This window comes from Sarcophilus harrisii, chromosome 2, assembly GCF_902635505.1.
Source record: "Sarcophilus harrisii chromosome 2, mSarHar1.11, whole genome shotgun sequence".
Classification (NCBI taxonomy): Eukaryota; Metazoa; Chordata; class Mammalia; order Dasyuromorphia; family Dasyuridae; genus Sarcophilus; species Sarcophilus harrisii.
The window spans coordinates 39,249,442-39,261,861 of record NC_045427.1 but is presented as its reverse complement, the minus strand read 5'-3'; the positions used below and the strand labels follow the sequence as shown (position 1 = coordinate 39,261,861).

The following is a 12,420-nucleotide window of genomic DNA, read 5'->3' as shown; positions in this document are numbered from 1 at the left end:
AGCATTCAGCACTCGTTCACACAGTCCTGTCCTTAAGAGTTCTAAACTAGCAGCATAATCCTTTGCTTTTACCCAGACTAGGGCACTTTGTGTCTTTCCTTGTTTTTGTCTGCTGTACATTCGTTTTCCCCTTCTCTTTGACCACAGCTTTTGTCTCTTATGCACCTATATTTATTTATTTATTTTTAAATAGATTTATTTATTACTAACCTTTTATTTACAGGTTATATGCATGGGTAACTTTACAGCATTAACAATTGCCAAACTTCTCGTTCCAGTTTTTCACCTCTTACCCCCTACCCCCTCCCACAGATGGCAGGATGACCAGTAGATGTTTAATATATTAAAATATAAATTAGATACACAATAAGTATACATGACCAAACCGTTATTTTGCTGTACAAAAAGAATCAGACTCTGAAATATTGTATAATTAGCTTGTGAAGGAAATCAAAAATGCAGGTGGGCATAAATAATAGGGATTGGGAGTTCAATGTAATGGTTTTTAGTCATCTCCCAGAGTTCTTTTTCTGGGTGTAGCTGGTTCAATTCATTACTGCTCCATTGGAAATGATTTGGTTGATCTCCTTTATGCACCTGTATTTAACAGACATCTTTTGTTGGAATTCTAGTATCCTGTATGGATGTCCAGGCAGGCTACCTGAGGGAAAAGGTAGAAAGGAAGGAAGGAAATCAACATTTATTAAATATTTACTGTGTACCAAGCACTGTGCTAAGCAATATTACAGTATTATGCATTTAATCCTCACAACAACCCCAACTGCAGAACTGAAGCAGACAGAGGTTAATGACTTTGTCAGTACAACACAGCTAGTAAAGGTTCAAGGTCAGATTAATTTGGACCTTCTTAACTCCGGCCCTCGCATTCTCATCTGCTGGGCCATCTCTAGCTGACTCTAAAGACATCATGAAGTTGTGGATGGAAAGCTAGACTCGGAACTAGGACCCTCTAACATAGTCTTTGTAACCCTCTGTAAGCCACTTAAGCTCCCAGTGTCCTAGACAACTGACCTTTGACAGATGCCCTTTAAATACTAGAAGACTGCTATCTTGTGTCCCCCCTGCCCCCTTTGGTCTTCTCTTCTCCAAGATACCCAGACCCAGCTCCTTCAGCTGACCCTAAGAAGCCATGGCCACAAAGCCTTTCTGAACACCCAGTCCCCAGGACTGGGCACAATGCTCCCCGAGAAGACCCCATCCCCTCCTGACTCCACACAATGGGGCCAGCTTTCTCAGCTAATGGAGCACAGCCTGCATTCACCTCTGTCCACAAGGGCACTATTCCCTGTGTCAAAAACTTGGAAGTTTCTCCTTACATACTCATTCTTTTTATATGCCCATGTCTGCCTCATTCTATTCTTGGAAAGTTGGTTTTTTTTTTTGTTTGTTTGTTTTGTTTTGTTTTGGGGGGGGGGGGTTGACTCTCTTTCTTCTCCCTCCCTCCCTTTCTCTCTCTATCCCCTTCCTTTCCCCTCTCTCCTTCTCTCCCCTGGCCTTCTCCCCTCCCCCTCTCTCTTTCTTCCTCCCTCTTTCCCCCTAAAAATTGTTTGTTTTGCATAATTGATAATATACAATCCCTGCCCATGTCATTGAGTAAAATGCTAAACATCCCAAGGCCAAATACAGATCTCTTCAAGACCTCTTCTCACCTTGACTTTTAATTATTAATTACGCTTTGGTTCTGACTATCCCACTGAGTCTATCTAATTATATTACAATCTAATCTATATCTTTTTCACTACGGTAGTATGAGTAACTTTAACAAAAATTCTGCTCAATCTAAGTAAACTATAGTCACAGAATTCTCCTCGTTTTCTGATTTAGTAATCTTATTAAGAAAGGAAATGAGGTTAACCTGGAATGACATGTCTTTTTTTTTTTTTTTAAGTCGGAACTTAAACATCAAAGACAATAAGCATTTCCATATATAATAACAGAGAAAAAAAGATTTATACTTGAAACTGTGAATCTGTGATATATACAGATTCTTTTCTTTTTATGTATGTAATAAATTTAACATGTAACTTTCAAATCTCTTTTTGTTATTCCTCCTGGCCATCCTTATGTTCCTGTCGACATTTTAAAAAATACTTCAATGACACTTTTTTCTCTTTTTGTCCTTTCCTTTCTCACTTTTAACATAAAGGCTGAGGTTTTCTATTTTAAAAAACCACCTTTCTTAAAAATATATACATAGTTAAGAAATTGTCAGTTTCCAAAAATATATGGCATGACCTGTTCTTGACAAAGTTATGCTGCCATTTTGTGTTCACTGCTTCTCTTTCTAGATGTTAACCATGTCTCTATCTGTGTATCTCCCTCTCCCACACATTCTCCATTTCCCATTCCAAACTCTCTATTTTTCTATATCCCAAACTTTTCTTCCTTCCCATCCTTACTTATATTCCACTTAGAAGGAAAAAAAATTCCATATTGGTCTTGTCTAAAAAGAGATTTCTCATTCTGCATATTCATCTATTACCTCTCAATGAGGAGAATAGGTATCATTTGTCAGTGCACCTCTAGAATCATGACTCATCATTGCATTGATCATTTTTTTTATCCTTTATAAAAATTTTTTAATACTTATATATTTTTATTTATTATATATTTATATATATGTGTGTGTGTGTGTGTGTATTTATTTTTTTAATGATCCATTCAGAAATTCTTTAATGAGTGAAACTAAGCTCCCTGGACTATAATTTTTAGATTCTTTTGCCATTTCTAGTATTAAAAATCAGGATACTTAAGTATTGAATCTTGTTTTAGCGCTCCCATTTTACATGTCGCTGACAGTGCCTCAGCAATCACATAGATCACATCTGCTGTCAGGTAGGAGAATGAAGCTAGAACAATTTTGCCAGGATCCTTTCAAGAAGAGATTATAAGGAAGAAGGAAGTGATTGACAGTATCAAAGGATATAGAGATCAGTAAGAATAAGATTTGAGAAAAGGCTGTTAGCTTCTTTCAATTAAGAGATCATTGGTAAAATTGAAGAAGCTGATCAGAAGCCAGAATGAAGCGCTCTTAAATGAGAGGGAGAGTAAAGGAAGTAGAGACTTCAGTTATAGATGTCCTTCAGAAGGGTAGCCAGGAAAGGGAGAGGTATGGATTGATAGTTAGTGGATATGGACAGATCAAGTGAAGTTTTTTTGAGAATGAGGAGATAGAGGCATGTTTCCTAATGTTTAGGAAGCAGCCAGCAGGTAGGAAGAGATTGGACTTAAATGAGAGTGAGGATGACTAAGGAGGCAATCTGCTGGAGCACTAGATGAAGTGGGATCATTTGTTTATGTAAAGATATATCCAGGATGTCAGTAGACAACAGCTATCAGAATCTTGATTGGGACAGATATGGTTTCAATGAACTTTAAGGGAGAAGAGTTTACTTACTGATGGTGGGAGCTGGGAAGTAGCAGTTTGGAGCAAGGAATATTCCATTTCCCCATCTACTACCATTAAGTCTGTGGTCTGATTGATAGTGTGATCAAGGCTGGAAATGCTGTCCAGGGAAACTGTCATCATGAGGACAAGGTTTAAGATGAAATCTGGTTTTGCTTCTGGGTCAGTCAGGCCAGAGAATCCAATTGAAGGAATAGCTTTCAAAAAAGCCACTGATTGGATTAGGTTGAAGGGATTGGGAATAAGAGGTCAGGCAAGGGAGAATGGTGTTAGAATAATGACAACCTGGAGTTCCAGATCACTGGGATGGAAAAATATGACTGAGAGGGCTTCCTTCCCCCCTACCCCCCCATTGTTGAGGCATAATTTCAAGCATGTTATTTTTATAAGACTATCCTAATTTTACAATCACCTTCTATTACCCACCCTAGCTCCTATCTTCTGTAATTTCTTTTTAAAATTTAAGTTGGTCTGTAAGTTCCTTTTGTTACCTACATTCCTCTCCAGGCAAATTTTCTTTTTCCTCCTCATTGGAAGTGTTTCTCTTCATGTCTTAGATAATTTTATTTTTAAACTTCTCCCATTCTCCTTTGGTTGATTTCCCCTGAAACATTTTAATCTATAGGATTTTACCAGACTTTAATATAAATTTTTTGAAATCTGTGTTGTTATTTTCATTGTTTTGTTTACAAAATCTAGTATTGGCATGTTGGCCTACATCCAGATTTCTTCTCCTCTGTCACAAAGTCTAGCATAAAATGATCACTGCCCTTCACTCCCTTGTCTTCCCCCAGGTTCCTATAATTTCCAGCCCAGAGCCAATTCTTGTTAGTGAAAATCAGATACAAAAACGAATTTCTTTTTGATATTTCTTCACCTTCAGAATGATGAAATGATCTATAAAACAAATCAAGAAGTTATTAGCTACTCTTATTTTTGGCTGAGAAAAAATTCTAGTAGATAGCTAATTGAAGTCCCCCATCACTATTACAATCATATCTCTGTGCCAGACTTGTGATGTTTTCCAAACTGCCTCCTCTCTTTCCTTCAGAATACGGTCTCTCTTCCCCAGAGCCACATTTCAGGCCTGGGTTTCATTAAGTCTTACCTGTAACAGAGAGTCTTGAGAATACCTGGTTCTTCCTACTTTTTGCCTTAACATTAGTCACTTCTATTTGGCTATTGGAAGCTATGAGTTTTAGTACTATTTCCTTCCTGTGAAGTTCTGGATTCCTCACTCCTTCTCTTCCTTCATTGTACCTTTGTCTGTGCATTGAACAACATTGTTCAAGAGGGCTTATTCCCTCTGTCCAAGTAGCTGGTGTCCATTAGTTCGGAGTGCCGATTTCAGGTGTCTCATCCTCGTCACTGCTTCCCTTCTCAAATTAAAAACACAGTTTGCTCCCCCGTGGTCTTCAGTCTCTTACCCAAAGCTTTACAACTGTTGGCAACACTTCATGGGTTCTCTCCATGCCCATATGAGTGACCAGGAATTCATGTTTTGATGGTACTTTGTAAGGTCTCCATTATTTTCGGGTTCATGTCCCAATAAGCCAGCAGATCTCTTTCATGTTGTCACAAGGTTAGCAAACAGCTCGTTCAGGAACTGGAAAAAAGGAATCTTCCAGTTTTTGTCTCTACCCTTAGATTCTTCCTTTGACCTTCCCTATATGGGGGTCTTCTCTTATCACTTATGGGGCTCTGGAGGAGAAGTGGCTTCTTTCTCAGTGCATTCAATCCTGTCCTCATCAGAAAGATTCTGAATACTTTGTTTAAAGGTGTGATCATGAAGCTGTTTTTTTGTATTGTTGGACATCCTGATGCAAAGATCAAAGTTTCCCTTTTCTACCACAGCTCTTTTTTCAAAATTGAAACCTTGCTTCTCTGCACCTGGAATGTGGTATGTCATTCTTCGTCCCTTCCCTTTCTCAGGCAGGGTCATCAAGTTATGCCTGAAACCCAGATACAAAAAAATACAAACATTGCATACAGCAATGTAAGGAAGTCATCATACAGTTTCTTCCATTCTGTGTCAGGTGAGATTTTTAGGCTCATTTTTAGTTGTTGGTAATTTACACCTCATGAAACCTCAAACATCTGGTAACAACTTTTATAGCCAATTCTCACCACTTAGTAACTTGACAATATCATTCTTGCCTTTCAGCCTTAGGAATACTCTTGATCTGTTTCATCCAATTTTCCCACCCACCAATCAACTCTCAGTTCATTTCATTATACATTTTCTCCACATTCCTTTTCTTGTCTAACCTTTCCAATTATCTTTACCTTTTTTTTTCTTGAATTTTTTATAAGTTCTCTCTAGTCAGACCTCCTCTGACTGCCCCTCCCTCCACCTCAGTTGAGATGGCTTCATCTTTTACTAGAAAAAAAAATGAAGCCATTACTATGATCTTCCCCTTCTCACCCTCTGTTACTGAGTTGTCTTCTGCCACTCTTTTCCTTCATTCGTCTGACATCCCTGACTGAGACTAACCCTACATACTGTTCAAGTCACAGCATCCTTTCTCGTCCTCAGTCATCCTCAGACTCTCTCGCTGGCCAATGGCTCATTTCTTCTTGCCTATAAAAATGCCCGTATCTCCCCTACTCTGAAAAACTCTTTTGGCCCTTCTGTCCCTCCTAACTATTGCCTCTCTCTTCTGCCTTTTGTAGTTAACTCCTTGAAAAAAAATTGTCTCCCCTTTCTCTCCTATACCAATTGTAACCCCTTACAATGTGGTTTCTAACCCCCATTGTTCCTCCAAAAAAACCTTTCCAAAGTTACTGTTATCTCTTAGCTTAATCCTCATTTTCCTAGACCTTTCTTCACCCTTTGATTCTGTGGATATCACTCCCCTGGTTCTCTTATCACATCTGCCCTTCTGTGTCTTTGCTGGATCCCCTCTGACTAGGTGACTCTCAGTGTTTCATCCTGGCACTCTTTTCCATTTCCTTTTTATTATTTCATTCATTGATCTCATCAATTATTTAATCATACTTGTGCTGATAATTCTCTCTTTTTAAAAAAATATTTTTAATCCATATAGCTTTATGAATCATGTTGGGAGAGAAAAATCAGAACAAAAGAGAGGGGGAAAAAAACAGAAAAAAGAAATAAAACATAGCATTGTTGATTTACATTCAATCTCCTTAATTCTTCTGAATGCAGATGGCATTTTCTGTCCAAAGTCTATTGGGATTGCTTTGGATCATTGAACCCACCGAGAACCAAGTCTTTCATAGTTAATCATCGTACATTCTTGATGTTTGCTCAACATCAGTTCGTGTAAATCTTTCCAGGACTTTTTTTTTTTTTTATTCTTATTATAGCTTTTTATTTACAAGATATATGCATGGGCAATTTTTCAGCATTCATAATTGCAAAACCATTGTTCCAATTTTTCCCCTCCTTCCCTCCATCCCCTCCCTCAGATGGCAAGTTGATCAATCCATGTAAAATATGTTAAAGTGTAAGTTAAATACAATATATGTATACATGTTCATACAGTTATTTTGCTGCACAGAAAGAATCGGACTTTGAAATGGTGTACAATTAACCTGTGAAGGAAATATAAAATGCAGGCGGACTGAAATAGAAGGATTAGGAATTCTATGTGGTGGTTCATAGTCATCTCCCAGAGTTCTTTCCCTGGGTGTAGTTGGTTCAATTCATTACTGCTCTATTGGAACTGATTTCGTTCATCACATTGTTGAAGAAGGCCACGTCCATCAGAATTGATCATCATATAGTATTGTTGTTGAAGTGTATGATGATCTTCTTGTCCTGCTCATTTCACTCAGCATCAGTTCATGCAAGTCTCTTCTTACAGAACAATAATATTCCATAATATTCATCTACCACAATTTATTCAGCCATTCTCCAATTGATGGGCATCCACTTAGTTTCCAGTTTTGGGCCACTACAAAGAGGACTACTACAAACATTCTTGTACATACAGGTCCCTTTCCCTTCTTTAAAATCTCTTTGGGATATAAGCCCAGTAGTAACACTGCTTTTCCAGGACTTTATAAAATCAGCTTGCTCATAATTTTTTATAGAACAACAATATTCCATTACCTTTAGGTACCACAACTTGTTCAGCCATTCCCCAGGTGATGGGCATTTACTCATTACCAGTTCTTGGCTTCTACAAAAAGAGCTGCTATCAACATTTTTTGCATTAATAATTCTCAAATATACTTATTCTACCCTATCTCACATCTCCAGCTACCTTTCAGACATCTCCACTCAGATATTCAGGAAGCATCTTAAACTCAACATGTCCAAACCAAAACTCATTCTCTCTCCTCCTTTCCTATTATTCCATCATTACTTTTCTTCCATCTTTCAGACAATCTAAAGCTCTCTCTCACATCCCATATGCAGTCTGTTCCCGAAGCCTTTGCAGCATCTTCTGTATGTTTCTCCTCTCCATAGATGTGGCCATCATTCTGCTACAAGTTCATAGACTATTTCAGTAGCCTATCCAAGATTCTACATGCCTCAGGTCTCTCCCTACTCCAGTCCATCCTCCATTTAGCCAAAAGTGGTTTCCCCAATATGCAAGTCTGATCATGTAAACCTAACATAAGCTCCAGGGATTTCCTGTCACCTCCAGTACCAAATATAAAATGCTCTCTTTGCTATTCACTATCTTCCCAACCATCCATTTATCTAGTCATTTTACACCTTAATCTTTGACACATAATTTCACTTCAGTTACAGGGTCTTCTGGCTTTCCCACAAACAAGATAATCTCAGTCAGGTCTGGGCATAGGAAATCTTTCCCAACCCTTCTTAATTGTGTTGCCTTCCCTCTGTTCAATATTTCCTCTTTACTGTGTATATAGCTTGTTTGTAGGCAAGCACTGTCTTTTGCCCCTTTTATTTGTTCTCCAGGGCTTAGCATGTTGTCTGGCATGGAGTTGTTTCTTTATTATTGATTATTGGCTATTCCATACCTATCTGCTTTTTATACATGGCTTCTTGTTCTTCCTTCTACAACCTTGTCCAGTGGAAGCTGGAAGTGTGATTTAGACATGATTCTGTATAGACAAGGGACCTTCCCCCAAACTAAAACAAAAGATTCCAGATTTAAAGAGACAGCCAGTCAGATGGCATTTGGTAGCACCTAGATATTGGAATAGGGAACACGTCCTCATGATCATTTTTACTGATATACAAAGAACTGTAAACAGGAGCTGCCTCATTGATGGAGGAATTCTAAACCAAATGTAACATAGCAACAAAAATGTTCTATTATTTGCTATAAAATAAGTGGATATTGAAAAGAGTCCAGAAAAGTACAGGCACGTGAACTGATGCAAAGCCAGGAAAGCCAAAGCAGCAGAACTGTGCCCACGATGACATTCAGATTAAAGACTAGCAACAAGCTACAACTGAACTAAGAAGGCCCATCCTCTTTCTTGGAGGAGTGTAGAACAAAGAATAGAAAGTTAGGCTTTGTTAATTGTGCTGACCTGGTTTTTGTCTCTTCATTCCTTTCCTGGACAGATGGTTCTCTGGTTGGGGAAGAGCTATATTGGGAAATAAAAGTCTTGTAAAAACAGTAGATCAATAGCAGGTTTTTTGAAAAGTGACAATTGAATTTGAATGAGTGAATGTTAGTCATTGTATTTAGCATCAATCTGCTCTGCTTACTCAGTAACTTTTTCATTTTCTCAAATTACTCTCATCTAGCTTCAAACACTGATTCAAGAAACTGACCCTGGTGCAGATTACCGCATTGATCGAGCTTTGAATGAAGCTTGTGAATCTGTAATACAGACGGCCTGCAAGCACATACGATCTGGAGACCCAATGTAGGTGCCTTCTTCACATGTACGGTCGTGTTACATTTAGCAATCAGTAATCTACCAAGTGCCCACTATACTGCATTATCCCGGCTCCATGAATGAGATAGTCTCTGCTGTCACAGAACTGAAATGCTCTCAGTGGAAACAAGCCGCCCATATAGAAGGATGTATAGAACAGCTACAAGACAGACTAGACAAGGGAGAACCCAAGGAGCATGGAGGAGTCACTGGAGGCTCGCTGTAGTCAGTGGTGTTTGAAGTGAGTCTCAGAGGAAATAGGGGATTTTGTGAGGAGATGGGCAAGGAATCCCTTCCAGAGGAGAGCAGTCTGTCAGTAAGCCAAAAGGTGAATTATAGTAAAGACTGAAAAGTTACATTAAGGCCAAGTTGTGAAGGGATTAAAAGCTTTAAAGTCTTTAAAAGGAGTATTTTATTTTAGAGGCAATAGGAAGCCACCTATTGAATGAGGGAAAGTAATGGGTCCCTTTGTAATTCTCTTGAGGATGGGAGAGATACTTGGAGGGTGGGCCAGATCTGAGGAACTTTGGTCAGGAGTGTTTCTCAGTCACCTAATTGAGAGGTTATGAGCATGTGGGTCAAATAGTCATCAGGCTAGGAGTGGGGAAAGGATTGATTTAGAGCTTGAGCTGCCATCAGAACTGTTGAGTCAGTGTCTTCCTTAAACCAAGTCTGAAAGGTCCAGTGAAAAGGACAGTGAATTGGTAATTAAGTCATAAAATTGTGAGATGAAGGCCCAAATACTTGGTTCATTGGTTACGTGCCGGGAAAACTTGTACAGCAGCAGGAGAGGGGCACAGTCACACTTTCATGAGGTGTGAGACAAGGGACAAAAGGGAGTGCAGGGGCAGGTGGCATGGGAACATGTGGAAGGCCTGGTTCAGGAAGGCAGAGTGAGGGAATGCATGGCATGGGGAGCATTCAGCATGGACCCAGTAGAGTGCAAGGGTGGGCAAGGGCAGGAGGAGTTTGAGATCCCATTATTAGAGGGCTTTAAGGGGGACAGACTAACTCTCATCAGTACTATCTTGGGATCAGTTCATTAACATAACCAAATCATCTCAGAATTGTTGGTGAAAAAAAAGTTACCATGTCTATGTTATCTCAGAATTACAAGCATTTAAGGCACTGAGAGCAGAGTCTGACTGCCTTCCCAATACCACATATCATCAAGCTGTGATTTTTGATTAATATAGGATAAGGTTTATAATTATGCTCCATTTTGCAACATTTTGTATGTGCCATCCAGGTTTCCCTTTGTGATGTTATTTCTTGCTATTGCCCTCATAGGCTGTCTCTTGATGGACTCACTGTCCTGACCAAAAGGGCACCAAAACAAGGCACAGATGGGCACAGGATATTGTGGGATAAAAATGGCAAGCTTTTGGTGATTGAGAATAAGAAGTTATGGATAATGCCGTGGTTGTAAAACTTGGAAGGCTGGAAGAAAAGGACATGATTTCAGCATTAAAAATGGGGTGTTTTGTTGTTGTTGTTGTTTTAACATATTGTAACCACCTATTTTGTGATGAACAATAGAGTATTAGGAACCCAGGAAAAGCTCCTAGGTCAGTGAGAGACTGTAGAAAGAAACTTGGAGAGTGCTGAGCACATGCCCCGTGGATGTTGCATGATGGTCCCTCATGAGCCACAAGACTGAGAAGACAGGGAGAGCCTGGACCAAGTAGTATCTGCAAAGCTGGAAAGAGGGAAAGCACCCTGCAGAGTCAGGGTTTCAGAGAAGAAAAAGAACCCCCCAATCCGGCCTTGAGAGCGCAGTCATGGAGGAAGCTGTTTCAGGTGAATAGTCAGAACATAAGTCAGATGGCAGGAGTTGGTGTGAGAGGGCAGGACTTAGAGGTAACAAATATAGAAAGGTTTTCTCTAGGCCCTTGAGAAAGGGGGAGAAGTATAGGGTAAAAACTTCAGGGTTTGCTCTTTCTAAAGGATGGGAGGACATCTTGGTGTTGTTTTAAGCAGCAGGGAAGAAACCAGTAGGAGAGGGAAAGAGGAGATGAAGTTTTCTGGTGAAAATGAGAAGAAATGGAATCTAGGTGGCTACCTGTGGAGACAAGAACAGGCATCTACAAAGATTGGAATAAAATAGGTGAAATTATGGGGTGATCTTAGGGGATTTTGAGTTGAAGAAAAGAGAACTCAGAGCTATTGATCTCTGTTTTTCAGTATAGTATGATGCAAGGTCCTCATCTGGAGGGGAAGGAGGAAGAGATTATAGGAGATTTCAGAAAAAAAGAAAAGGTTTTAAAATTTCTGTGGTGGAAAGTAGGTTAGGGCAGGGGTATCAGGCACATAGCTTATAGAACATGCGTAGTCCACAGTGCTCCCCAGTGAAGTGAAATATTGTTAAATATTTTACAAAATAAGAAAACAATGGAACAGGTAACATTACATTTTTAAATTGAGTCTCTATGTGTCCCATGGGACTCCTTAGGTATCATTTAGTGGTCACTACTTGAATTTGACACCATGGGATTAGGGAATCGGCTAGCAGAGGGGGCCAGGGATGTTCTTGCTGGGGTCAGAGAGGCTCCAGGGGAGATGACTCAGTCAGCTCATTGGGGAGATTCTCTCAAGCTCTTTTCAGCAGGTTGTGAGGAGTAGAGGGGCTGTTTGTAGTGAGGTGCAAGAGTGGAGGGGCTGATTGTAGGGAGTGTAGGCTTGACTTGTCACTCCGTGAGCAATAGTGGAACAAGAGATTCGAGAGCAAGGGACCATCAAGCATTCAGCTTCTGGACTGAGGGGTGGGCAAAGTGGATGGCTATGTCAAAGCCAGGCGAATTGTCTGAAAAAACTCTGAGGGGCAGAGAATTTAGAGTTCATAGGAGATGGGTCAGGGAAGAGATGGAATCTTAGGTTCTGACTAGAGAAACTGCAGTTTTCGATTCAGGAAGTGGTACTCTTGTGGATGGAGGTGAATGCAAGCTGTACCCCATTAGCTGAGAAAGCTGGTGCCATTGTGCGCTGCTCTGGGAAGGGCAGCAACGTTCAGGAGTCAGGAGGGGATGGGATCCTCTTGGGGATTGTGTCAGTCCTGGGGATCAGGTGTTCAGAAGGGCCTTATGCCCGTGGCATCTTAGGGTCAGTAGAAGCAGCTGGGCCTGGGTATCTTAGAGATGAGAAGACCAAAGTAGGGAGGA

General features: G+C 40.0%; 1 protein-coding gene across 1 annotated transcript in view; it reads left to right on the top strand.

Annotated features, from left to right (window-relative positions):
• Window positions 1–12,420, top strand: part of GLG1 (golgi glycoprotein 1) — a 145,321-nt gene that overhangs the window by 101,275 nt on the left and 31,626 nt on the right. Inside the window, exon 9 of the mRNA XM_031949991.1 lies at window positions 9,129–9,250. Within this exon, the coding sequence (XP_031805851.1) occupies window positions 9,129–9,250 (122 nt within the window). The remainder of the gene's footprint in view (window positions 1–9,128; window positions 9,251–12,420) is intronic.